Raw genomic sequence first — 27,933 nt, 5'->3', positions numbered from 1 at the left:
TCCCGCAGAACTGCCTGTGCATAAAACAAATAACACGATAACAAAGCACCCGTAGAGCGGCTCGGTGGATGCGGGAGCAGCCGTTCCTTTCTCTCTGCAGTGAGTCAAGAAGGGGCGCTTCTAACACTCGGCACTTTCCTCTGTCCTTTGGGCTCCGCTACTCAGGCAGCGATTTCTCCACCCCCGGGAAGGCGCAAGAGAGCTGGGTCCTTGCTGAGGCGATGGCGCGACGTGTGACGCGTGTGGGCCGCGCCCCGTGCCGCTGTCGGCGGGGCCGCTCACGATGATGCCTGGAGAGACCCCGCCGGCGACGGGCGGGACGGCAGCGGCTGTGGCCTGCGCCAACTGCGGCCTGCTGCAACAGGTACCGGCGGGCCGGCGGCCCTGGGAGCTTGGCGGGGGGGGGTTGCTGCTGGGGATCGCCGGGTGCCGCCGTGACTGGGCTGTGTGAGGGGAGCAGCAGGGGCGAGGTTTGGCTGGCCGAGATGTAGGGAAGGGGCTGGTGTCTGCGGCGTGCCTTAGAGGGGTCTGCGGGTGAGTCCCGCGGTGTATTCTCTTCAGTGCGCTTCTCCCGAAGTGCTGTGGGAGGGTGTTACTGTCCAAAGCAGTGTGAGCAGCACTGGTTGATAGAGGGGATTCTGCCCCTCTGCTGTGCTCTGGGGAGACCCCTCCTTACAACCCTGATCCAGCTCTGGGGCAACAGTACAAGAGGGACGTGGAGCTGTTGGAGCGAGTCCAGAGGAGGCCCTGGAGATGCTGCGAGGGCTGGAGCAGCTCTGCTCTGGAGCCAGGCTCAGAGAGCTGGGCTGGGTCAGCCTGGAGAAGAGAAGGCTCCTTAAGGGGAGACCTTAGAGCAGCTCCAGTGCCTAAAGGGGCTACAGGAAACCTGGAGAGGGGCTTTGGACAAGGGCCTGTAGGGACAGGTCAAGGGGAATGGCTTTAACCCGGCAGAGGGGAGATTGCGATGAGCTCATAGGCAGAAGCTCTTCCCTGTGAGGGTGCTGAGGTGCTGGCACAGGGTGCCCAGAGAAGCTGTGGCTGCCCCATCCCTGGCAGTGTTCAAGGGCAGGTTGGACACAGGGGCTTGGAGCAACCTGCTCTAGTGGAAGGTGTCCCTACCTGTGGCAGGGGGTTGGAACTGGCTGAGCTTTAAGGTCCTTTCCAGCACAAACTATCTGTGATCTATGATCGTTCACTTTCTTTCTTCAGTGGTCCCAAGCAACCATGCAATTTTATAGTATAACTCTTTGGGCAATGTTTGTTTCCTGTTTAAATGAGGGGAAGGCCTTGCTGGGAGTTTAGAGGGTGAAGGAGGTCTTCAGACACAGAATGAGTATAGTCTGAGAATCTGGGACATAGGCAGATTCAGATGAGCTGGGTGCTGTTTATTGGTAATGTTCTGTCAAAGCTTAATTTGATTTTGAGAGAAAAAGTCATGGGGACTTTAGTATGTGATGACTACAAAGTCTGAAGAGTGTTTATAGTAAAGCCTCATCTAAGTCTGCATGCCTTCTTGCAAAGCCTGCGTTCTCTGTATATATTAGAATGTATTTATTGTGAGTTAACTTCTTCACTAAGAGAACTGAAGAAAAGGTGCATAACTGTGTTGTGTAGGACGTTTACAATGACTTTGGAGATGATTTACAATGTAAATAGTTCTGAGGTTTGGGGTGAAACTTCTTTACCAACTTGAAACTCTTCCTTACAGAATATAAACGAATATGTAGCCGCATTAATTGCACTGAAGCAAAAAATGATTGATGGAGAGTAAGTACAATTGCACAAGTTTGTTTTCTTTTTGTTGCTCTTAAGTTCTTAAAGCAATGCAGTAAATGTGTCTTGTGGAATGTAGATATTTGTTAATGCAGGGAACTAAGCCCTCCTCAAAATGAAAGTAACTTCTTGCAAAGAGGTCTTAAGTCTAGACTGTAAGTATTTTTTAATTTGTGCCCTAAAATGTGAGTAATTGTGGTAAAACAGGGCTATTTATAAGCTGTAATAGCTTATGTATGGTTATGTATAATGGCAGAAGCATCTCTTTCAAGAGATGTATTTCATTTAATCTGTTGTGAGGGATATAGTATGTGAACTAAAAGTCGAGCACATTTCAACAGAATTTGGTCTGAGCATTAAAGTGTGAAATGCTGTTGGGATTAAATATGACAATATGAAAAGTGAGGCTAAGCATCAGTCAGAACAGTGAGGTTCTAAAATGCTTCTCATAGTTTGCTCTCTCTTTTGTGGTTGCTTCCACTTCTTCTGAATAACCATGATTGTATGGAATAATACACTGAGATCTGTTATGTATACCTCTATAGCTCCTAATTGTAACATTTTATTTCTCATGTGCCCTTCCCCAGACAGGTGTCAGTCTGGTTTTAGCAAATCTAAATTCTAGTCCTGCATCCTGGTTTCCAAAAAGTATTTAAGAGAGCCCTCGCTATCGCGACTGGGACCCTTTTCTTCCAAGCACCTTCATTCTGTGTCCATAGATTCCTTTTGCTGCCTCCAAACTTTGTGTCTCCTCTCTGCCATTGTACATATACATTTCCTGTGGGAATGACCTCTCCTTTACTTGCAGCTCGCCCCCTTTCTTTCTTGCCTTACTTGGTTACTCTCAATTGCTGCGAGAGAAAGTAATGAAGCCCCCTCTGTACTGGGGTAACTGCCACAATGTTTCTCTTTCGTCTCTCTAAACCCATAGCATTTGAGGGAAGGAGAGAATAACTCTCCTTGGTGCTGCCGTGTGGCCCACTGTACACCTTGGATCAGAGCAAGCTCTACCCTCTTGTGGCTGCTAAGAGAGCAGTATAAAGACTAAAGCTTTTTAGGGTTTTTTGAACTAATTTTCTTACATGTATGTGTTATTTCCTAGGAAAACATCCTATAAGTTTGAGAACTAGGATATTATTTTGTGAGTCTATGTGTATTTTTTGATTGTATGTATTTTGTGTTCTTTACTTTTACAAACCAAAAAAGCTTTTTTTGGTTGTTGGGGTTTTTTTAAAGCTGCAGGTAGTTAATGACTGCAAATTCATGTAACTGTTGGTTGATTGGTTTCTGGTTTTGCTTTCTATTTTAAAGCAGCCTGGTTTCAGGTTTGAATAGCTTAATGAAACAGAAAAGTTATATTGACTACTATCAAAAATGCAAGTCAATCTTTCCTTTTGCTTTATAGATAAATACAGAAGGTGTAAGGTATCCTAAGATATGATTGTCAAAATCAAGTGAGAAAATGACTAATATCTGCTTCTTTTTCCTTGCAGTCATTTGCTGACAGAGTATCAACAGAAATGCACTGATATCCTTTACTTCTTGCGTTCTTACAGAATTAGTATATCAACATTTCTTATAAGAGGGCTTGAGGCATTTTATTTAAGGTTTAATTTAAGAGATGATGCTTCTAGTAGAGAGCAGACTGAATAGGCTTTGTAAAGAAAGTGGGGCTTTGGGATTAAATCTATCCAATTAAGATCTGCCTCTGTCTAATATAAGACTTAATATTAACTATTGTAAATCTGTGTTGCTAAGTTCTGCATGTCCTGTGTTTTATTGGTGGAAGTCTTTATTAGATGCTTCCTTGCAAGAGGCGATTGGGTTGAAATATATTTAGGGACGTTTGATAAACTGTTCTTATTGTCTGCCTTAACAAGAGCTTACAGCTCCAGTTTGCTGAACGGTAAGTTTCATTTAAGCTATTTACTAAAGATGATACGTTCTCTGTGTCTTGGGCAGTTTTAGGAGTCTGATATCATGTAACAGCAAGGTGTAGGCTGAGCTTTTAATACAATTCTTTCTTTTACCACGGTTCTTAGGCCATAGTTAGCAGAGATACTCTTGATGAGGAGAGAAATCTGTCCTCTTACAGTACCTGTGTGAAGTTCTTTCTTGGCCCTGTGTTACATTAGGGTCTAAAGTCACAAAGGAGAGATGCAGAGCTCATCTTGTGGTGGTTAAATGTAAGTGTATTTGTGGTGGCCATATTTGTATGAAGCATTTTGTCTTAGAGTTGTGGCTGTGTGCTCTTTTACTTGATTATAGAGGAAGATGCAGCCTGTAAACTTTAAGGACTGTGTCTTGCCTCCAGATCCAGCAGTTGGACTCTGCTCTTATTTCACAGTGCTACCTGTACAGGGGCACTTGTTCTGGCCCTTCAGTGTAGGTAGCTGAGCAGTACTCCAGTGGCACATGCCATCTGCTTGCATCAAGATTTAGCCTTAGTTTAATGTTTTTAAATCAGATCTTGGATTGCCTTTGAATGTAAAATGTTGGATGGAAAAATGAAAACATTCGGACTCTTGAAAGCCTTTGGGTGTGTCTTGCAGCATTTTTCCTTAGGGGAAGGCAAAATACTCGCACTTGCCTGAAGAGTCAGAACGTTGAGTTTGAAAGCACCCAGGGGTTTTGGTAACTTCAGTTTTAATTACATTTTCCATTTCAGAGAGATCTCTGCTCTTCGTTGCCAAGTGGAGCAGATGCTACAGAAAATTCTGCCTCTGGAAAAGTGCCAGGAAGAGTTGGGTTCCTTGAAAGCTGAGTTAGAAGAGAAAAAGGTGACTTGCACTTTCTATGTTGAAAGAAATGTATATATTTAATGCTTATCTTAATGGAACAGGCTTTAATGACCCTAGTTATTTCCAGCTCATTGTGACAGGCAGCTCTGGCTTTAGGTGAAAGGAATGACATGGCATCAGGTTTCACATAGGCAAGAAGCTCTGTAGTTCCTATGATTTTTCATCAGATGATTTGCATTTTATTTCCTTATATAGGAAGGAAATACATTCATATTCATCTGGTGTTCTGTTCTGATCTTAGATTACTGAGCTCTATAACTTGCACTACTAAAAAGGTGCTAAGAGTCTGTGCAGAATAGGATTTTGCTTCTGTTACAATTTTGAACATACGATTTTTCCATTATTAGTTACTTGAGTGTATTCCTAATTTCTTTCCCATCTCTTACCTAAAACCTAGTCTGCATAACAAAAGATTTTGACTGTTCAAATCACCTCAAATTATGTATTTCCTAGACATAAACTATTATTTCTGCAAAAAATACCCCACCTTCTTCCTTGTTTTTTCATGTTGGTACAAGGTAGGATATTAACCTCTGTTTTATCACTATGCCTAGTTTTTCTTCAGTGTTAGAACTGGGTTTTGAATGCTGTTCCCTATAAAAAGCATTAGTAGCTGATGTCCTAATGCTCTTTTTCAGAAAAAGCAGGGTTATGTGTGTTTGGTATAATAGTTGTGCTGTGAGCTCCTATCCAGATAGGTCTTGCAAGTACGTATTCAAAAGATAGATACAGATTTATTTGTTATAACTCATGCTTTTAAAGAAGAATAACCTGACTTTGCAGCTTACTTGTTTTCTCACTGAATACACCTTTTTGGCTATGCACTATATTCATTAGAATAGGTAAAGTTCTGCCGTCTATTTTTCTGCCCCCAGTAATGGTGTATTTTAACTGCGCTTTCTTTCTCCATAGAGTTCTCTCAAGATTTATCGGGAGACTCAACTGGAATATGTTAAAATTAAAGAAGAAATAGTGAACAGTGATGCTGTGTGAGTGATGCTGCTTATTTGCACCACCTTTCATTCCCCCTCCTAATTCTTGCAGAGCTTGGTTTTGTCCCTTACCTAGTAATACTTTACATTCTGCTAAAATTTCTATGCTTATGGAGAGAACATGAGTCATGAGTGGTCAGTGAGCACTGGTAGCATCTGTTTACCAGGACAGAGTTCTCTACTTACCACAAAAGTTTCTGGCACTTTGTGTTTCTGGAATATTGGGATTTAGCAGAAGGACATAATAGGAGTGTTTACTTTTTTCTTTCAGTTATTTCCTAGTTGTGTGTCTGTTTTATGTATAAAGTAGGGTTGGGAATGCTGAACTCAGAACTGTTCAGGATGCATCATTGTTTTGGTTTGGCTTTAGTAAACACGTGGATATTAGGAACAAAAAGCTGTGGGATGTGAGTGATCAGGCAGGTTATCCGTGATACCTCATTGCTTAGGTCTTACTGATTCTAAGCCAGGCTTAAGTGTTTTAAGGAGTAAAACCAAGCTCTAAAACTAAGCATTACATCATAGAAGCCAGGTTTCTTGAGTTGTGTTTGTAACCCCCAGTTGTAGCTGAAGGTGTATTTATGTCCCTGGATTAGGAGACTGACACTCTTAAGACCAAACTTCACCTCTGTAACAGACACAGCTGTGTGAGAAGGTCAGCAGCGTGCCACTGATTTAAGATTTCAACTACAGGGACACATTGGTCTCACAGGTCCTGGGTGTAGGAAGCGTGTTTTCTCTGAAATAGGTAGATTTATTTGTTTTCCTGGGTTTTCGTACAACGTAACTCTATGCGGAAATAATGTATTAATGCTTTCTTTTTTACAGGAGAAAGAAACTGGAAACAAAAGTGAAGAAACTTGAAGGTAACTTTCTACACTGTTACTGTGGTGGTGTCCTACTCCATTTCTTCATTCCTTTTTTTTCCTGAAGAAGTAATTGCAGCTTTCTAACTGAGGCCCCAAGCAGCAAGGCAGTTTAGTGCTATGGGTGGTGCTTAGTCTCTGAATTATATCAGCCCTCTTGCAAAATGTTTTCTCTTGAGTATCTTGGGCACATGGTGTAAATGGAGTTGGAAGGAAACTTCTGATCATGAAAACCTCAAAGGATGGAGTCTGCCCAGCCTCTCCAGGCAACCTGATTCACTTCATGACTGTCTTCATGGTGAAAAAGCTTTTCCTGGTAGCCAGTTGGAAACTGTCTTGTTTCAACTTATAACTGATATCTCTCATCCTCCTACCATGCATCACTGAACAGTCTCATTCTATCTTCTTGGTACCTCCTTGTAGGTGCAGGAAAACTGTTCTGAGATCCCTTCTAAGTTGTTTGATGTTTTTTCCTCTCAAGCTAACTAAATCGAGTTCAACAAGCCTGTTTTTATACGGCATGTGCTCCAGCATTCTAATAACCTTGGCAGGATTCTTCTAGTCATGTTTATAATCATATTTAGGCATGTGGTGATCCTAACGTTGTGTTTTCTGATTTGTAAATATTCTGGAAATTGGCTCTTGGTTGGTTGGTGGGTTTGGTTTTAAGTAGAGATAAAGCACTTGCCTCATGGCACTGGGTTTTTCTTGTTTTGTTAGCAGAGGGTAGATATGCATAAAGCATTCTGCTAGTTAACTTGCTGTACTGTTAGCTGGCAAGGCCAATACGTTCATTCATGGCATGTTTACAGCTGTGCTTACCACGATTTAAAGTACAATGAGCGGAGTGACTTGTATCTTAGCGTTAGAAACCTCCCAAGTCCCACTGGAAAGTACAGGTATTGGGTGTCTGTTTTGATGAGCATTTTGGAATGCCATTATGTGACAGCAAGGTTTTTATACCCTCTTGCCTCCAAAACATCAAATTCTGGCAGAGCTAGAACAGAACACTGTGAGATAGATTGCATTAGGTCCAATTTGAGTGACTAGCTTATCTATTTTGCTCTTTTCCATGTTTGTTAAATGTCCCAGACCCTGTATTTTAACCTGGGATCTTTTGTCAGTCAGTCTGAAATTTTCCCATGATTGGTTTTTTTGTCAGCCTACCACCTGAGCTGCCTTTTTAACACTCTTTCTTTTGATATGCTCTGTTTTGTGACCTAATCTGGTCAGCAGGCAGCTTCTGTCCCTCTTTTCTCTGCTGTCCATGTATAAATCACCAAGTTGATGACTGAGTTTAAGGGCTGGACTCGGTGATTTTAAAGGTCTTCTCCAGCCTAGCTGATTCTGTGATTCTGCTCTCTAGGAGCTCTCTCAAGCATCTCTCTTACTTGAGGATTTCCCTAGAAACCTCACATTCAGTCCTCACCTGCCCTGTCCTCTTTATTCCCACTCATCTGCAGTCTTACCAGCTGCTTGTCATTACACATTGAGATGAGGTACTCCTCTCTGTTTATTGATCTTGAGTGCTATCTGCATCTTTCTAATGCAGTTGGCTATGGGTGTTTTCTTCTTTGAACCAGAGCCCTCTTTTAAATAAGGGAATGAAACACACAGAAAACCCCATTGTGCCTCATTCTTGATTTTGCTCCCTTTTTTCACTTGGTGTATATTATTCTGCAGTACAGTATCATTGCAGTATGACCCACTCTTCATGCTTGCAAGTCAGTGAGAAAAGCAATGAATGTATTTCAATAGTTCAGAGTGCTAATTGTGCAGTGGAAGATGATGTAGTTGTATGCATCAGTTCTTGTCTTAATGAGCCAAAATATAACTTCAATAGCTCTGTATTTCACACTGTTTTTTTTCCCTGATAATTGGATATGCAAACTGGTGACACATACTACTTAAATTTTTCTCTCTTTTCTTGTAGTTTCTAACTTAAATTTTGTTTCTCTTGAAGAGGCTGCAACAAAGCATACACAGGACTTCAGACAACTGAAAAGTGAGAAGAAAAGGCTTGAGAACGAGCTAAAAAAGGCACAAGTAAGATTCTCCTGGTCTTTTTGATGAAGCTGCTTTTAGTATCGCCGGGGGGAAAGAAGGAAGCAACTAGTAACAGAGATACTGAAATAGTACATTTGTTAGGGATACTGAGTAACTCACCATAGCAATTCACTTGAAGAGATAGACATTTTCCAACTGAAGCTTTAAAATGTTGATTTTAGCTTTCATGCTAATTAAGAGTCAATGATCTAAAAACCATGTGTGGCCTGAAAAGTGATTTTTTGTTTTTAATTTCAACAGGGAAAACTTGATGGTGTACTTAAAGAGAAGTGCAGAAAAGGTAAGTGTTCACCTTTGACTGCCTTCAGATTTGTGTGTTGTATTGTGCCATTTGAACATTTCCTTTTTCCCCCCTCTCCTCTTTGTAACAGTGAAGCATGCGGAGACCCAGAGTTCAAGTGAAGGTCTTACAAAAGATATAGACAAAGGTAAGACATTTTGCAAGACTGTTCTCGGTTGTGAACCAACTCTTATGAATTTATTGCAGCTCTTCTGGAGTTGTGGTTTTGCGAACAGAGGATACTGACAGAAAAGATGTAGAATCACAGAGTTAGCCAGGGTGGGAAAGAGCTTCAGGCTCATCCAGTCCCGTTCCCCAGCACTGCCAAGGCCACCACTAACCCATGGCACTGAGGCCTCGTCTCCACGCTGTGTGAACACTTGCAGGGACGGTGACTGCAGCCCTGCCCTGGGCAGCCTGTTCCAATGCCTGAGCACCCTCTGGGGAAGGAATTGTTCCTCAGCTCCATCTAAACCTGCCCTGGTGCAGCTTGAGGCCGTTTCCTCTTGTCCTGTCCCTTGTTCCTTGGGAGCAGAGACCGACCCCACTTCACTACAACCTCCTGTCAGGCAGTTGTAGAGAGTGAACGTAGATGTAGAGAGCAGATGTGGTTGATATAAGCATTTTACACTGATGGAGGACTGATGTAATAGGTGACTATTTTCAGTTCTGCAGTAAGGAAAACATTTGATTCTTTAAAATGGCTAGTCTTATTTCATGTATCTGTGAAGTCAATTGATGTGTATTGATAAATTGATAAACAAGAATGCAAACACTGAGAAAAATACAAGCATTCCATTGTCTTCAGAGGTTATTGAAATCATAAAGGAAGTATGCAAAGCAAAAGACACTAGAATTTCTGTGTGAGGCTCTGTAAATCAAATGGCAATCCAAGATGTATAGTTGTTTCTTATCCTATTGGCTTTTTCCCCTAGTGATCTAAAATATTTGCTACACATTATCTGGATCTAACTGTAATGGAGCAAGCTCCTTCTAAACTCGCTCTAAAGTACAGAGGCCAAACTTAAAGCAAATATATTTGTTGCATTTTTTTTGCAGTCTTTTAAAATACTTGATTTTAGTATTTTAGTATTTAAAATAATTGTTTAAAGAATATGAATGCAATTTTCAGGTAAAAGAAGAACTTCCCTGTTCTATTTCTTGCTTTGCAGTATTTGCATGTGAGATTTCTTGCCAAAATTAGACTTCTCTGAAAAAGGTACATCTTGTCAGTTCTTGGGTGTCTTGATTTATTCTTACTGCCTTTTGGATTGTACTGAACCGGTACCCAATCTCATACTTTAATTTTAAATGATGACAAAATGCTAAAGTTAAGGTCTGAGCTCTAATATGAGCTTGAAATAGCGTCAAGGCTTTATGAGTGATGAGGAGTTGTTAAGTGTTCATAGCTGTCATGCAGAATTTGGCAAGTTTCCCTCTGATGTGCTGCGGTTATTTTAATACATCTCTTTATGAAGTAGTAGCAGTTTGCTGTGGCTTTTGACTTAAGGAATTGGCACAAACCCAATAATCTCAGTTCCTGATTGCTGGATCTGATGATAGTTTTGGCATAAGTAGGTGAAGTGCATGAGTATTTTGTTGAGGTTTTGATCCGATTCTCGCTCTCCACCTGCCCTTCTGGTTCTGGAACAAGGTGGTTTGGCATCACCCAGCAATGGTGCTGTTAGGACTCCAGATGATGTTGTGGCCTAATAATTAATTCAGCTACATTGAATGTGTTGTTACTCCGTGGTAAGATGGAGTTATTGAGTGGGCATGAAGAATGTGATATAAATACTTTCCTCCTGAAAGATCTCCTTCCCCATTTATGTTCATGTCACCTGGGTTGTTTTAGAAAGCTGTTTAATTTTACTAATGCTACATTCAAATCTGCTTTTACATTTTACTCTGGAGACTGCTACAACTTTTTTGCCACCCTTGCTATAGGAAGGAAAAGCTAAAGCCTTCTGCAACTGTTCCTTCAGTCTGCTGTGTGGCTATGGCCAGTACAGGACCCATTCCCCCTGTGGTATCTAGCATTCCTCTTTCTCTGAAGCCAAAATGCTCCTATGTCCTTTGTCTTCGTTTTTGTTGTGGGTATTTTGTTGTAGGCATGTCTGTGTGAAAATAAGCACAAATTCTGAGCTCGGTGTCTTGAATTTATAAACATATGTATTTCAACAGAAAAAATAAAGCTCTTGTTAGAAGAACTCTGGCGGTGCATTGACAGTGCAACGGGCAAAAGAAAGACGCAGGAAAACTGCCCTGTCTTGGGTGAGATGGCATGCAAAGTCTTGAAACTTTCTTGAAGTTGTCTTGTTTTCTGACCAAAAATTGATACATTCTTTCAGCTTCTATTCAGGGTAAGGTATGGCCTGAAAAAAGGAGGCTAACTGGTACAGAAGGTGGGTCCCGGTAAATGTGAATTTATCAATACTCAAGTGCCTTAACGTAGTCTTACTGGGATATCATCAGGTTGGGCACTGTCTACGTAACACTTTTTGACAGGCTTAAATACTTGGTGTTTGCCTGGTCAAGTGTGATTAGAATATTGGGAAGTAATTGCAAATATGACTTTGAACAGGCAAGTAAAGTGGAGTGTTCTGTTGTGATCTGCTGTTGCAATTGAGAAATCAAGTTCTTCTGCTGTTACCTGCTTTGACTGTTTCTAAGCAGTCAAAACTCACCTCTCATGTTTATTCCTTAAGTAACACATCACTGTCAACTCTGCAGTATATAATGGGAGTTATGGGCTGCAAGTACTCTTTCCAGTCTGAAACACATGGCAACATAGTTGGATTGGAAAATGTAAGAAGCTGTTACAGCCATTTTCTTAATTCAAATCTGCCTGAATAGTAATAGATGACAATTCATTAGTTTTCATATTTGTGATACAGAGGAACAAAATGTATCATTTGGTGATAGCTTTCATTTTGTAACAGTGTAATAATAAAACAATAATGTGAGTAGTTATCCATATGCACATTCACAGCAAATGTGAAATGCTTTAACTTCACATAGTGGTGTCATTTTCCTTCTTATATGCTTATGATGCTTTCATTTTCTTTTATTTTCTCTACCACTTTGGTTTTCTGCAATTCAGGCTGTAGAGATACTGTCTGGGATAAGTATCCTGCCTTAGTAAGAGCTTTGAGGGTGAACTGTTACCCTGTCTCCCTACCCTGCTAAATCTACTAGTACAGATCCCAATAAATCTAGTTTCAGACTGTGCTGCAGTGGAATAGTTTCTTCCAGAATAGCTGTAAAACTGGTATAGTTGACATTATCTTGCTTTGTCTTAGTGGTTCAAACTCCTTTGTGCACAGATGTGTTGTGGGGTTTGTAAGATTACAGCTTTAAGTCACGTCATTAAAGACAAAATCTTGTATGATTAGACTCAGTATTGACATTTACAGAACAAACACTTCAAAAGCCTATGCATATTGCATCATAAAACTAAGAATATAGCTAAGAACTCCCTAACTGTGTTTGTGTTGGGGTAGAAATGTAACTGGCCTGCAAGCTGGCTCGAAGCTGCAGGTTACTCTAAGCTGAGAATTGCAGCCTGAGCAGGGAATGTCACCGAATGCTTGTGCTGCTTTTCCTGACCATCAGTTACTGGGCTAAAAATCAAATAAACTATTGAGCAGTATGGCCCTTCAGTCCTGCCCAGTATGGTTTTTCCTGATAAGAAAAATTGGGAAGAATTGTCTTAATGATCCAAGTCAGAAGTTAGTTTAGGTGGGAGCTCTTTGCACATACATAGAGCTTTCTCATGAAGAAAGAACTGGTTGTGGATAACAGCATCTGAACTCTGTAGGGAAAGTATTTCTGAAAGTGACATGAAGTGCTTCTTATTACTGATCTATGGGAACATCACTTGAAAAGAGGCTAATACCTTCTTATTACTATCATGAATTATCTCTATAGAGAAAAGTGGGAGGGGAAAAAAATCTTAACAATCTTCTTGTGTCTTAGAAACTGTGCAAATGCACCAAAAGATCAGGAAATGCGATGGGAAAATGCTGTCTTGGTGTTCTTCACTGGAAAGTCCTGGCAAGCAAACTCCTGTAACAGCCATGCACCTTCAAGCGAGTACTGAGCCTTTTGGAAGTGACTGCATTGAGAACAGGACCACTGAAGAATGTTTGCACAGTGGTGAGGATAAAACTGAAGATACGATGATACAGACAGATGGGGCACACAGCAGTTCAGACTTCTCTGATCAGGAGCAAAAGGGCCCAGGTGGAGATTTGATGGATATATTGGATTGGGTCAGGCCTCTCCCTGCTCTGCTTTCTCCAGTACAGCTTTCACCACCACCAACAGAGGTGCGTTTCAGGATGTGTCTTACTTGGAACTAACTTGGTTGTGTAATTACTGCAAAAATGAATACCTGGGCTTTTTTTTATTGTTTGAGTATCAGTATTAATTACTCATGCACTGAAAGAGCCTCTGTGTGAGTGTTTAGATCCATATGGATTGCTCTTACCTTCTAGCATACTGCATGTGGAAGGGGATAAACCATACTTTTCAGAAGTACATGTAAAGCAAAGTCATGCTTGTCTCAACTGCTGTCATTTCCAGTGTTGCAGACTTACAGTCCCAACTCCTGTTGGGTGTAAGTGTGGTTTCCATGGCAAAATTCCATAGCTTGACAGTCAAGGGGAACCTGCTCAAATGTTGTTTTCCAGTAATCTTAGAATGCAAGTAGGTAGGTAAAGAAGTCTCTGACTTTTTGGAGAGGTACTTTCCATTTGATATGAAGAACAGTGATGGAGAAGGATGTAGTTCTGTTGATCAGCTTTAATCTCTCAAAACCACTGCATGGCAGGGCTACCAGTGTATTTGTTTAGAGAAGTAGATCTTAAAACTGGTACCAGGCTTTGGAATATTAACCTTGTTTCTTTCATTAAAGGATGCATTGTTTGGAGAAGACACAGGTTCCAGTGATGACGAAGTTGATTGCAGTGCTTCTGCAGTGGAGGATATTCTACAAGAAGATCGAGTTCATCCTCAGAGTTGTAATGCATTCAGCTTCAATGAGGAGTGTAACAGTCACAGCAGATCATGTGAGCATGGTCCTGATGCAGAAGTCTCCCAAAACCTGAGTTGGAATGAAAACAATGTTCCTATCAGTCCAAAGATGTCAAGGAGGGAGGAGGGGGATGCTGAAAAAAAGCAAGCTGAAGCTGCTACTTTAATTACAAACATGAAAACTAATGATTGTTTGGAGGAGAAATCTGAGAACATGGAAACTGAAAAGAGAGAACTAACTGAAGTGACAGCACATGAACTGGAAGCCATCAGAGAACAGAAAGGAGACAGTGAGGACATGCATAGTGAAGAACGAGGTTCTTCAGCTGGTTTTACGTTACAGAGTTTCAAGCCTCAGAATGAGATGGAAAAATGTGGTGAGGTAGAGCAAACAGAGGAGAACGTAACCTTAATCAGAGCTGTTGATGACGAGGGTGCACATGAAGAGCATGGTGAATTAATGAAAGCAGAAAGAGATGGATTATCAGGAGAGAAAGGAGCTCCCAGGGCAGTATGTGTTCCCCAAAACGTTCCTCTTGTCCCATCTGAGCAGTGCATTGTGCTTCAAAGAGGAGATTCTGAGGAGAAATCTGATGTGTTGATACAGAATGAAGTGGTTGAAAATGAATCAAAAAATGTAATCAAAGTAACTAATATGGCAAGTGATATAGGGGAAAATACAGAAGTGAAAAATGGAGCAGAAGTAACAGCTGCAATACAGGTGAAAGGACCCTGTGCAGAGGCAAATAGTGAGACAGAGCTCTCTGAAAATGTAGTAGTATCTGATTCCAGTAGTTCAAAATCCTTCTGTGCAGCAGAGTGTCCTAAAGACCTGATGATACAGTGTGATGGGGAGGGAATAACTATAGAGACTGAGGCAGACACTGGAGCTGATGAGATCTCTGTACACTCTCACTGCTCTGAAATAAAACATGACAGTGAAGAGATACTGGAGAAACAGTGTGTGCAAACAGTAAAAGATGAAGCAGACAGAGAATGTGATCCAGAGATTCTTAAAGTCTCCAAATGTTACTTACGTGTATCTCCTGTTGAAGAAATCAGAAACGTATTGTCTATGGATGACACAGACAAACATGTAGGTATGGAGGGGACTGCTTTGTTAGCCCTTCCAAAAGATGAGCAGCTCAAAACTGAAGACAGGAATAGAACTAGACCCGAGACTGCTGCACTAGCCGTGGAATCTAACAGAGAAAGTGTTCCAGAAACAGCTGAATCATCAGAGCTACTCCATAGAGCAGAGAATGGGAAATCAGTGGATATGAAGGAGGGGGGATATTTAAAAGGCAAACCACACCAGGAAGATGATGGTAGGAATTTATCAGAAGGGAAGTCAGAGTTGGGAAGTACACTTGCACTGTCAAGCACAGCATGTGTCACTGGTGCTGAAAGCAGTGTAGCCAAGTGTGAATCCTCTGTGTTAGATATTACAGAAATACAAGGTGAAATAAACCAACCTGAAAACCTGTGTAGTGCATTAGAACACGTGTTGTCCAAAACTCAAAACTCTGGAGTGTTTGAATCTCAAGACACTGAAGTCAAAGTTAGTCCAGAAGATTTCAGAGAGAGAAGCAGTGAGCTGTTAGAAAGAGTGGATACCACTGAATCTGTCTTAGCAGAAAGTAATCTTCCTTCTGAGGCACAGCTTGCAAAACCTCTGAATTGGTTCTTGGGAACTGAAAATGTTAAATGTGATGACATCCAAGGGGAATTAAACAAACAAAGCAAGGAGTTGGTGTCTTCCAGTTCATTTAACTGGGAAGGGAATGTTGTGAAGACAAATAAAGTTTCAGAGATCATCTGCCAGCCTGCTTCTGAAATGGACTTTAATAGTGACTTGGCTTTGTCTACTGAAGGGGACTTGGAGGTGGGCTGTATAAATGCTAAAGAAACAGATTCTCCTGTACAAGTGGGAGCTGGCTTGGGATCTACAGTGCCTCCTGGTCTCAATTTCAGTCTTCAGCAAGTTGAGAGTTTTGTTGAAACTAATGTCTCTGAAAAGCCTGCTGCTTCTTCCCCTACATGGGAAAACAGAGGAGAGAAAAATCGTGTTATGGACAGTGCATGTAAGTGTTCTTCAGAAAGCTTGGAAGAGGGTGCAGAGATCCTGTCTGCTGAAAAAGACATCATGTGCAAAGAACTGGGCTGCCTTGAGAGGGTATACATACACCAAAATGAAATGAAAATACCAGATGAGAAGGAGCAGACAGTAGATAAAGAACCTCCTGCCCCTGTTAAATCGCAGCTCCTGCATGCAGACTCTTCTAATAAGAATACTTTTCCTTCTCAGAAGTTTGATTGTCAAGAATCAGGATGCAGGACTTCTACACAGGAGGTTACAACAGATACTTCTAGAGCTGATTCAGTAACAGCAGGAGGGGAAAGCAAAGAACTGAATAGTTTTGAGGCATCTGGGGAAAATGCCATAAAAATATCTAAACCCAATTTTGATGGGCCAGAGCAGATCAATGAATCTGAAGAGAAAGACTGTTCTGTACAGAAACATAGAGATGTGGAATGTTCTGAATGTGTTCCCATAGTCAGAGAGGAACCCAGGGCTTCCAGGAGCCTTGCAGGGGATGCTCTGGAAACCAGTGATGAGATTGCTGACACTGACTGCCAAGTATCTGAACTTCATTCAGCAATGCACCCAGGAAGCCCTGTGACAGTTGGAGAGCTAAAAGCAGACACTGTGGTGGATATGGATACACACTGTGAAACAGACAGTGCTCCAGATACCTCAAATGAGTTGTCGATTGTGGCTGGGGAGGGTAATCCTAAAGACTTAGCCTCCTGCACAAAAGAGTCTGTACTGGTAACCTCTGACAGTGCTGAGGGTGCCAGTGAATGTGTGGTAGACTCTAACAGAGCTGAATGCATCAGTGACAGTGAGGGAGGTCTGTTAAAAACTGGGACATCGAAAGAAAGCCCTGTGATGCCAAATGCCTCACAAAATGGATTACCAGTATCCCAGACGTTAAGCAGATTCTCAGAAATGGTAAAAACCAGTGGATTAAATACAAGAACGTTAGCACTTGGCAATTTCTTAGAAGAAAATGAGGCTGAAAAATGCCAGTCAAAGGTGGAGCAAAATCTACTACACAGTGTTGATATGGGCATCTCGGTGTCTGAAGAATATAACTGTAGTCAGACTTCCAGTTGTTGCAGCACAGGAGAGAACAGCACTGATGTTATCCTAAATGGTAGAAGAAATACGTTTGTCAAGTCTCTTCCAGATCCAGCCCTGTGTGATATAGAGTTCAATTGTCACAAAGTTAGGGAGCCTTCTGAACCACAAAACCTGATATTTGAGAAGCCATGCATGCTAAAGTCAGAATCTTGTGTGGGTGATGCTCTCAAAAGGAGAAACAGGTTGAACTGTAAAGAGCAAGAACCATCTGAAGTCTTGACTGCTTCAGCCAAGGCAGCTGCCCAGGCCATGTGTGCCAAGGTATCAAAGAGGCTGTCTCAAGGTAAAAGGAAAACAAAGATTCTCAAAGTCACTCAGGCAGTTCTTGCAAATGCTGATACTTCTGTGCCAAAAAAATGCTCACCTGAGACTATAAATAAAATTAGGCAAGAGATAGGTCCTCCTCTTCCCCCCTTGCTCCTGCCTTTGATGGATACTCCTCCAAAAGCCACATGTACCGTGTCCCCAGCAATGTCTTCTACTGGTCGATCCTCCTTGCTTTCCCCTCTTGATGACCTGATATCGCCGTTACGTGAAACTCCCATTCCTCCTCTCATGTCTCCGTTAACAGATACACCACCAGTAAAATCTGCTCTTTTGTTTTCTCCTCCCTCACCCTCAGAAGTGGCATTAGGCCGAAGGATTCGTTCCTCACCCCTGAAATTCTGTACTTCCATTCCAAAGCATGCGCTTCCCGTCCCAGGGAGGTTTCCTCTGTTGGCAGCTGATGGTGCTGCTCCAGCTCCCCCTCAGGAGAATTCAGTGAAAATACTGGACACCATGTACCCAGAGCTGTCTGCAAGGGCAAGGACACTAAACATCCTCAAAGGCAATATACACCTTAACCGATGTGCTTTTTCAGACAGCCAAAGTTTGCCAGGACCCGTGGCTCAGATTGGTGGGTTCAAAGCAATTGCATCTACATCAACTGCTTTTGTTAAAACTGGGGGCAATCTGAAGTTCAATAGTAGCAAAGACCAAGAGAAAGATGGGCAAAATCAGCAGCTTTTCTCAAGCTCATCAAATCATCTTGGAAAACGGACCCTATTGCCAGTATCTATGCCAAGAAGTGCAAAGAGACTGAGGCTGGACAGTGAACCACCAAAGCTGGAGCCCGATGATACTGCTGCTATGGAAAACACTAAAGATACAATCTCTGGAACGCAGGAGGCTTTCCATGAGAAAAGCTCTGAAACTAGTGACTCAGTGCACGATTCCAGCTCAGAAGCATCACTACCATTAAAGAAAGCTGTTGATACTGACTGTCAGAAAGTTTCTCTGGCATTGAAGAGAATTGCCGAGTCCTGTTTTGACCTGTTACCAGTTATTAAAGGTCACGTGTACGTTGGCAATATCTCAAAGATTCCAGTAATGAGAGATGAAGAGAAAGAAATTGTCTATGAATTTGGTGTAAAAACCAAGGTAAGTAGCATGGTTCATGTATTTTAATAATGATTTCTGTGCAGATGAAAAGGTTATAAGCATGTAATACTTGAGTTCTCTATTTTCATTCAATCTGCAGGGCCAGAGTGTAGTCTTGAAAGGTTACCAGACATCTAAACTTGTAAAACTTAAGAAAACATACAACTTCACAAGAAATTACTGTTCAGAGGTGTCCAAGGTCCAAAACTGCATTTGTAAATACATTTGCTCTTCTGATGCATGCAGAAACCACTTTGTTTTTACAGCATTTTTCGTGGTGGATAGCGTTAACGACTGTAAAAGGAGTTCCTCTAGAAGCGTGAGCTTCAATTACCTATTTACTGCAGTGTATATACAATAGCGTCACGCTTTCATTCCATCTTTATTATTCTACGTCACGTTGCTCAAATGCATTTCAGTGGAAAAACCTTTCATTGGTTTGTATCTCAGAAGTTGCTTAGCATCAGTGTTAAAAAAAAAAAAATCACTTTAAATGCCATCTTTCTCATAGATAATTTGTGCTCTGCACCAGAGCAATTCACCAAGTGATGCTTGGCAGCATTCTGCCCTGTTTCAGTTCTTGAATGTAATGAAGTTCTCCACAGAAGCTGTTGCCAGCTTCTCAGGTCATCTTTGTTAGGAGTTGCCCAATCTGGTAACTTCATAGAAGCAAGGCTGCAACAACTTTATGTTTCCAGGTCCAGCCTGTAGCAAGGCTGAGTATGTATTCCTAATGGGCACACGTGGACACTATATGTGCCTAATCTTGTTCCCTTCTCTGGTTGATCAGGGTTGAAAACCTGTTAGTAGAAAATACATACATATATATATATGTATACACATACACACAGACAGTATGGATCCCTCCAGTAGCTAACAGACACTCAGTATACCCAGTAGGTGACTGTTCTCCCTTCTCATCTCATGCTCTGACAGACTTACAGATCCAGAAGTACACACACATCCCTTCAGTAGCTGGTCCAGACATACGGTCTTGCCTGCATCTGACCCTCAGACCCCTGGTCTTTCAGGTAGCTGGCTTGGACCTTCTGGTTCTTCAGGAAGCCAACACTCAGACTGCCTGGTGTCTGCAGGTACCCACTGCAAATCTGTGGCCTCTCCAGCACCTGGCCCCTGAGCCAGGTTCTCCTCCCCAGTTCTAGCTGCCCCACTAAAAGTCCTATAGTAAGTCTTGCACAGTCCCAGTGTTCTCCTTCCTTACATCTTGCACTGAGTTCCACAACAATAACCCCTTCTTCACCTCCTGCACTGTGTAAGGGATGTGTAAGGGATCTGGAGAGAGACTCTGCTGTTGATTAAATACTAAGTCTCACATCTGGACAATGGGCTGTTTGCTGTCTGGGAGTAGCCAAGTCACGGTGCTTCATAAGGTTGTTGGGGTTCCTCTACCTCTCATTATTCCTCTCCTCAGTTTTTGTTTAAGGAAGACAGCTTTTGGTCACATAACTAAACAATTTAAAGAGTAATAGTCCCATTCTGCATCTGTTTAAGGCATGTTTATTCTGGGAAGTTGCTCCTCACTCTTTTTTCTTCTGCTGGTTGCATCTGATGTACTTTTCTGCATTCTTATATGTATGCAAACAGTGTTCTTGCAAGTAAGATAGTAATTCTTTTTACTTGTCATACCGCTATAATGGTATCAAATATTCTCAAGTATATAATAGTCAAACAATCCTTTTTTTTTGCCTTACAGCAGTTAGCAGAGTCCTTGCTTCATGCTATTCTCAATAAGCTCAAGGCTCAGAAGAATGCCACAAATTACACTTTCAATCAGGCTCTGTGTCGAGTCTATACAGGGATTTGTCGACAGTTGGGAGACCTGGAAAGAGCTCGCCTTTTCTGCTATAGCCTGCTTAAAGAAGGTGTAGTATGGCTCGGTGTTCTTGTATCTTCCATATGCTGTGTGTCTTTGTATGGTCTTCTGTTTTTTCTGGGTAACATCCAAACTTCAGTAGCTACATGCAGATTTCTGTTTAAAGATTTTCTGTTGTATACTTTGAATTGAATAAATTCCTGTAGTGGTGGTTCTATGGTTTTATTGTTGTTACCATAGAATGGGTTGGGTTGGAAGGGGCCTTAAAGCTCATCCAGTTTCATCTGTATTTTTTGAGTGTGAACAGCTGTAAACACATCTCAAGCGTTGATTTGTTTTGTTTGCTTTGATTACAATGCAGTCATTTTGGGGTTTTCTCTTTCATGTAGTTTCACATATTAATTCCCATCAGAACTACAGCAACACAACTGTGAGCTCTGTGCCAGCTACACAGTTGCCAAGTTGACTATAAACAGCCAGTACTACCTCATTAAGACTTGCGTCACCTCTTCTCTTGACTCCTTGTCCATCCTTTTTTCATCTGTTCTCCTTTCAGGCTTTTTCCCCTTAAAAAAGAGTGAAATTACAAGGGGAGGATGGCTTAAGGGGGGGATTTTTTTTCTTGGGTATTTTTTCCTTATTTAATCTCAGACTGAGATGTACCAGTATGACTCCCCTTCCGTGAACTGCAGTTGTCACATGCCTTCTGTGCCTCTTTTCCTAGTTAATTTGCTAAAGGATGTAATAACTTTTAATGCCTGAGTATAATAGGTTTTTGTTTTAAAATGCTAACAACTTACTTTGTTCTCTCTTTTTATTTCCCCATAGACTTTCCAGACTCAGAGAAATTGATTTTATTTATCACAAATGTATGGTCTGACATATTCATCTTCCAAAGTGCAATTAGCAAAGCTATGCAATTAGTTGTCAGGCAGAGGGCAAGCAATGAGATGCTGACCTGCTTGAATGCTTATCTCAGCTGGGAACAGGTAACATCTGCTTTCATTGTCACTGTCTGCATTGGTTGTACTTTAATCAACTCAAGCAGCTTACTTCTGATGAAGGGTGTGAAGGTACCCTGTGAATCTGCCATGAAGTCTGTACAACTGCACAGCTAATGTTGCTTCAGGCATTTTCCTGTGGTTGTCTACACCCTACTAGAACACAATACTTGTTCTCGTTTTCCATATTAAATACTAATTTCTCTATTAAACATTAAAAGCAAAGATTGTTTTTAAACTTTAACTAGAGTGTTCTTGGTCTAGGGAATTCTGTCCCTCTGAACTGTGGGTTTGATATTCCTTGAGGTGGTTGTTTTGTTGGAGGGGTTCTTTTAGTATGTATTTGGCTTGTCTGTCTTTCCTTGTTCTCTGTGTAATAGGTAATTATTTATCACAGTTAATTTCACAATGAGCCTGTCTCTTTTTACTTATGATCCATCTGTAGAGAAAAGACTAAATACCCATTTATCACCAGACAAAATCATCCAATGAATTTCATCAGCATTTGGCATGATCAGTACAAAACTGTAGTGATGGCGAAAGAAAGATGAGCAATGTCAAGGACCAAAGGACTTCTGAGATTTGGCTTCAAGTCTCTGAGCCTTTTGCCAAATAATGTAATTTGTCAGTTTTCAGCAAGCACATATTACTGTCCTGGAAGGGGGGTTGCAAAGAGGAAAAATCACAACACATGTGATGTTGGTAGAAGCAAATTTCTATCACACGGAGCTGCTCCAGCTAGAGGTACTTTGTGTCTGGAGGAAGAGTTTGTGTAACAGGCTTGTTTGCTTGAAGGCCACAGCCCCAGTAGTTTGGAAAACCCCCTATTAATGCCAGGCTTGCTTTGTGGAAGTGCTGTAGTTCTGTAAGTATCAAGCAAACAAAATAATCTATTCCCTATCCTAACATGCTGCTCCACAACTGCCCTGGGGATGGCAGTTAGGCTTACTGCTGTCAGCACAGCCTTTAGGTGTTGTACCCACTGGAAAAAGCATGATGATTTTGGGTGGGTTTTTTTGGATCTAAAATCAGCCCTGGATTTAATCTGGTACCACTGGAATTACAGCCCCTATAAACTTCCTGATTTGATGCAGGTTTACAGTGGGGCACGAACTTGTATGTTTCCTTTTTGATTAAATTACAGCTGTGGTGTAGCATTAAGCTCTGCTATTCAGAGTTATGCTGTACTGCAGTCCCTGTTTAGCAAAGAATGAGTATTCTCCATTCTGTTAGGTTATAGCTTTCGATCTCATGCCATTAAAGATGCACACAAGAATCTCTCACTATATGTTCCTGAAAAACCTAATTCAGTGCATTTATACTCCCTACCTTTATGGATCTCTATGAAATATGAAAGCAGCAATATCTGGGGAGAAGTACCTCAGGAATCCCTATATTGATGATAGCAGATGATATCATGCTATCTGTAGTATCTTTTTACTTAGGTGGAAATACAGGGATAAATTTCAAGTGGATTGTGATCGACAATCTGTTATAATTTTATGAAAAGGTTATTCTACTTAGGAAAGTAAAGCTCATGTGGAATGGATATTTATTTCTTGGTCTAAGTGTGCCATTTTAGTGACTTGCAGAACTTGCCAATGCTATGAGCTTTTGTACTGAGCATGTTTATGTGATAAACTTAAGACTTTCTCCTTACTAATTCAGATACTCAGAAGATGCTTGGTTTTAAATTTTCTTGCTTGTGTTATCTACTGAATTAGAATTGATTCACATGGCACGTTTTAGTAGTTATTACTACCTTAACTACTGAATATTGGTGCTTGGAAATTAGCTCTTAATGAACAATAAACAGTAACAAATCCCAGCATCAGCAAATCATTTTAAAACCCCCAAACATACCAAGTGAGCAGCATTACTCACATTGTCTTCCACTGGAAAACACTCTTCTGACCTTAAAGCTTCACTGAGAGAAATAAAAAATCCCCAAATTGAAGGAGGAGTGAAGAGAGTGGGTGTGCAGGGTTTGTGGGTTTTGTTGTCTGGGGTTCTTTTCCCCCTCAAACTCTCCTTTTAGAAAAAACATCAAGAAAAATACCAATTACTTGATTTTGGTTTATGCACTGGCTTTGTGTTAAGTCAAATCCAGAGTTGAATTTATGGTATAAAGATGCTGTGGACAGCTAGAGTCAAATCTATGTAAAGAGTTTGGTTCTGGGTTGGTGACTCTTCATGCATTAAGATAATCACCTTCTAAAATTCCAGAGTTCCTCTTTAGATGCTGGGATTATGGTCTCAAACCTGCTTTTAGAAATGCAGTCATGTCCCAAAGTAGAATTTCAACCAAGTGAGCAATATGGAGAAGATCTGAGTGAAGATGCTTGGCAGTACATATTTGCTGTTGATCTACTCTGCTCTCACCTGAAGTGGGACTGGACACATGACAATGTTATAAGGTATTGTGGCAAGTAGCTCTTTCAGATATTTCCCTGTGTAGGATTTTTGTGGTTGATTTGGTGGTGGGCTTTTTTTTCCCCCAAATTTGAGACATTGACTTAGCTTTTCACATAATATTGCATAGGTACTTAAAAATAAGGGTGGTTTAATCTGATGAAACTTAGATTACTGTGTTGTGTGTTCCTTGTTTTAAGATAGAACAAATGATCAATGAGGAAATTATAGGAATTTATGGTATTGGTACAAGAAGTTAACCCTGTTTGAACCATTCTAATAAAGAATTGTTTCTAAAATAGCTACATGTGGGCAACTGGGAAAGATTTGAGATCCTGTAACATGCCAACTGTGAATTTTCAGTCATACAGAAAGCTTGCATAACATCTTAGCATGACATTTGAAAGTAACACAATTTCATATATATATATGAAGTCAATAGAGTAAGCTCTTGCCTTGAGGTAGTGATGCAGGTGTTGCAGGGAAATGAATACAAGATGAACAGGAATGCAATTCAGAACAGGAATGATTCCTTCAGAAAGTTAGCTTTGATTCTTTGGGTTTAAAACCTTTAAATAACTCATATTTGTGGATACTTGGAATATTTTGAATTCCTGAGAATATGAATTAAAAATGCAACCGGAGCTTTGGAAATATGGTAAACAGAAGAACCATTTGCATTCATTATTGTATGAATATTGTGCTGCCCCTTCATGCAGCGTCAGGTTACCAAATTCACTTACCTTTCACAGCAAAGTGCTTTGGCCTTCTATGGATAAATGGATAAAGAAGAGAAAGGGGCCTGAAACTGCTCAGTCCATTTCTGACAGTGTTACAGCACTGATCCTCAGGCTAATTGGTAAGTCATCTAAATTCTTGGTTGCACATCTGCTTTCTTTAAGTATGTCTTTTGCAAGTGTGAGCCTGCCTCAAAACTGAATTGAAGTATTTGGACTTCTTTTTTAATCTTGATTTTAATTTTTTTTTCACATTTTTCAACAATTTTCACCTTAAAAATAGTTTACAGTCCTATGCAGATATTTTCTGTTTGCCAGCCTGTGGAAAGCAGGTACTTAAGTTTCTCTGATGTTACTTTCATTACACAGTAACAAATACCAACATCTTCTATGTATTTGAAATTGTAACGACGTATGCTTTATTGCAAAGTGCATAAAATAAGGTTGTGTTTGCAACATAATGTCTTCTTGCAATTGTAAGTTAGATTCATTTATTTGGGATGTAGATGGCATTCAGGTAAATAGATGAACTTCGGGCTGCAATAGGTGTTTTCTGTGTATAGGCTGTATCATGTTGTTTGTCAAAGAGAAACTGCATTCCTTGAGTTTTACACTTAAAAATTGTAAACCTGTAGTAGTTCAATCTGATGGAAAATGCCTTGGGGTTTTTAGTAACAAAAGGAACAGAAGAGCTGTTGTTCCCAAGACAGCATGGCAACAACAGTGAATAGTTTTTGTCATGGAAATTTGCATTTTCTGTTGATATTTCAACAATCATCAATCTAAAAATTAGGAGGTTGACTGAATGTCAGGCACGTAGTAACCTTTCTTTTTCTTTCAGGTCGATTGGGCCAGATAGGTTTGAAGGAAGGATATCTTGCTGCAGTGAAGAATATTAGTTCTGTAATTGGACTGTTTGTACAGCAGGCAAAAGAGGAAGGTAATGTTTATTTAGCATAACTTCAGTGTAACATCTGCAGTGTGAAGCTTTGCCAGTGCAAACAAGGACATGCACAGATTGAGACACGTATGCCAAAGCAGCTTGCTTGTGCAGTTGTATCCTAGTGTGTAACAGGACAAACAGCTCTGGGTTTGAGTCCCTCTCTCTTCTGAAGTTAATGAAACATGTATGCTCATAATGAAACATGTTACCTTCTGTTTAAGACCATGAGCAAATCTGACATAGTTTTAGCCACCTTGGAATTACACTGCTTCATGTAACAGCATATAAACTGCCTCAGAGAACTTAAAGAGTTATCTTAACTTGAGCAGTGATACCAAATTTGTTACCTGAACAGCTCATGCAGAAGCTTCCTATTAGCAAGATTGTTGTATGGAGAGAGGATAACAAGAGAGTCAGAATTCCTGAGTGAGACAAAGCAGGGCAATTAGGGCAGCAGAGATCTATATTGCTAAGTTATTCCAGAGGTTAAGTACATTTTGCAGTGAAGCACTGGTTGATGTTAGGGACTTGTTTTGAACCACTTGTATAGCTTTTCTTCCTTGCAATCTCAGGTTCTTCCAAGTGGTAAATGTCTGTTTCACACTGTGTAAATCTGTTGATCACCCATAACTAGAGTAAAATCACTAGATGTGAGCATCTTTTATGCCCTTTGAATACTGAAAACCTGCTGAATTCAGAAAACTGGAAATTGCTAGTATGAAATGAGGTGTTAAGGAATTTGTGTGCAGGTTGTCATCTTGCTGCTTTCTGGATTTAGGCATCCCAATTGTTGACGTGTTTTAATTCCAGTTCTTGAACTCACCTATAGATTCACGTTTCCCAGGAACATTAACTGCATATCAAAGTTTCTATAAACTTGATTTGTGTTAACTTTCTGCAGGTGTTCCCTGGGGTGTGCAGCTGGCAGCCATATATTCACTGTGTGACTTGGCTTCAAGCAACCCAGAAGGTATTGTTGAGGCCATCCACGCTTGGAGAGCAACAGTTCTTAACAGCATCCCTTTTGCTGTCACAAGTGGCATAGCTAAAATCACTTCTCTGTGTAAAATGGAGCTAAACTAAAGTCTAGGGAAGCGGACTGAACTAAAGGAAGAAGTGCCTTATTTTACTAAGTAGTTGGTCCCAGTTAAAAACAATATGTGCTGTGGTCCTTTTTTATGATGATTGTTTTAACAGAATGTCTGATCATACAAAGCAAACTCAAGTATTTTATTTGGGTTTTCTGTTTGAGGGGTGTACAAAAAATAGGTAAAAACACTTGCTTTTCCTAATAACTGATCAGTAATCTGAGAACCAGTGTGTCTCCAGCTCCTGAGATATATCTGGTTTGATGTCAATAACGATTATTAATAGTTTGCTATTTTACTTCCATCAGTTTGGAGCATGGGATATTTGACACAACAGAAGATTGAGCCCGGCTGAAAACCTGGCTGTCATTTTGTACTATATTTATAAAGTAACTGATAGCAGAACTGTGCTCAGATTCTGCTTTGTTTTGCTTGAGTAGCCTCCTAAGCTTAATTTAAAATACTTGTGTAAGAAAGATAGGAATTGACTTTTTGTGTAACAATCATGTATAGAGTAACAGAGATACTAAATCTCTGAACCTGTATATATGTTATTCTGATAATGTGTCTCACATTTGATATTGTTCCACTTGGGGAATTTTGTGTATGTAAATAGAAAGTTGGCTCAACAAAAGTTCACGTTTCTAACGATAGCTTCACTACACCCTGTGGTTTTGTACCTTTCGTAATAAAAGAAGCAAACACCGTTGTGTTCTCATTGGCCTTTTTAAAGTGCACAGAACGAACTCCTGTTTCTGGATTATATACATACTGTTTTAGGGGCAGGAGGAAGGTACCTGTGAGTTCATTTCACTCAATGAACTGCCCATGACATTGCAGTGGTTTCTCTGCACCAGTCTTCAGCTGATGTCTGGGATGCGCCAAGGGCCTGGGAGCAGCGCAGCTAGAGAATACCCTCTCCAGCCTGTATCCCTCTGTGTGGTGGTATGTAGACACACGGTTGTTTCTTTTGGTCTTTAATTTCCTTCGTAATGACTGGGTCAACACGCAGCATCAGAGCACTGTGAGCAGCATCCCTAGAGTGTTTAAACATGAAAGGAAAGGCAGTTTAGCTGGGGAGCTTGCAGTGTGACAAAAGCACACTGAGGAACCCAAGGGGACAAAAGTATTTAGCTCCTTGCAGTCCTTAAGAGCACCACAGAGGCAAAGGACCAAGTCTCTTGTCGGAAAGTCACCCAGCACATGGACAGGATAGGTAAAGCAAGGTTTTCCCTTGCTTTGTAGGTGATCCCTGTCTCGGCATAGAGCCCTGCACACCAGGCACTGAAACAGCACAGGGCAAAGGCAGCCTGCCTGCAGGGTACGTCCTTTCTCAACGCACTTCAGGTGTTTCGATTGCTCTGGGTGGCTCGGCTGGGGATGGGAAAGAGGAAATGCCTGCTCCAGAGCTCTGCTCTCTCACATGGCTGCCGCTTCTCCCCTCACCAACGCTCCCTGTTGGACCCCTTACC

The 27,933-nt window shown here is 41.0% G+C and overlaps 2 protein-coding genes across 4 annotated transcripts in view; both read left to right on the top strand.

The window, feature by feature from the left end:
* HUS1 (HUS1 checkpoint clamp component) overlaps positions 1 to 27,933 on the top strand; it is a 51,644-nt gene that overhangs the window by 11,981 nt on the left and 11,730 nt on the right. The window lies entirely within an intron of this gene.
* On the top strand, positions 161 to 27,167 carry ICE1 (interactor of little elongation complex ELL subunit 1). 3 transcript variants are annotated; one of them, XM_061374983.1, is made up of 20 exons: positions 161 to 364; positions 1,709 to 1,767; positions 3,267 to 3,301; positions 3,661 to 3,679; positions 4,442 to 4,553; positions 5,487 to 5,563; positions 6,395 to 6,432; positions 8,396 to 8,478; positions 8,740 to 8,779; positions 8,871 to 8,927; positions 10,964 to 11,053; positions 11,131 to 11,184; positions 12,758 to 13,110; positions 13,698 to 18,446; positions 20,161 to 20,329; positions 21,109 to 21,269; positions 23,508 to 23,698; positions 24,446 to 24,552; positions 25,272 to 25,370; positions 26,275 to 27,167. In XM_061374983.1, exons 1-20 carry the CDS (start codon positions 284 to 286, stop codon positions 26,454 to 26,456), a joined length of 6,756 nt encoding a protein of 2,251 aa, XP_061230967.1. In that variant the 5' UTR covers positions 161 to 283; the 3' UTR covers positions 26,457 to 27,167. The 3 variants fall into 3 exon arrangements, with proteins under 3 accessions (XP_061230967.1, XP_061230964.1, XP_061230966.1); XM_061374980.1 differs by lacking the exons at positions 161 to 364; positions 1,709 to 1,767; positions 3,267 to 3,301; positions 3,661 to 3,679 and having other exon boundaries at positions 4,448 to 4,553; positions 20,164 to 20,329; XM_061374982.1 differs by lacking the exons at positions 161 to 364; positions 1,709 to 1,767; positions 3,267 to 3,301; ... (2 more) ...; positions 25,272 to 25,370; positions 26,275 to 27,167 and having other exon boundaries at positions 4,448 to 4,553; positions 23,521 to 23,690.

Source organism: Neopsephotus bourkii, unplaced genomic scaffold (genome assembly GCF_033783945.1).
Source record: "Neopsephotus bourkii isolate Nb327-2 ecotype Australia unplaced genomic scaffold, CSIRO-AGI_Nbou_v1 NB_1655, whole genome shotgun sequence".
Classification (NCBI taxonomy): domain Eukaryota; kingdom Metazoa; phylum Chordata; class Aves; order Psittaciformes; family Psittacidae; genus Neopsephotus; species Neopsephotus bourkii.
The sequence above is the reverse complement of the archived record's forward strand: the minus strand, read 5'-3'. Positions and strand labels throughout refer to the sequence as shown.

Coding starts and splice junctions, on each gene's coding strand:
- ICE1 (XM_061374983.1), top strand. CDS start 284: ATGATGCCTGGAGAGACCCCGCCGGCGACGGGCGGGACGGCAGCGGCT. Junction 8,928..10,963: donor TACAAAAGATATAGACAAAG/GTAAGACATTTT, acceptor GTATTTCAACAG/AAAAAATAAAGCTCTTGTTA. Junction 18,447..20,160: donor AATTTGGTGTAAAAACCAAG/GTAAGTAGCATG, acceptor TTTGCCTTACAG/CAGTTAGCAGAGTCCTTGCT.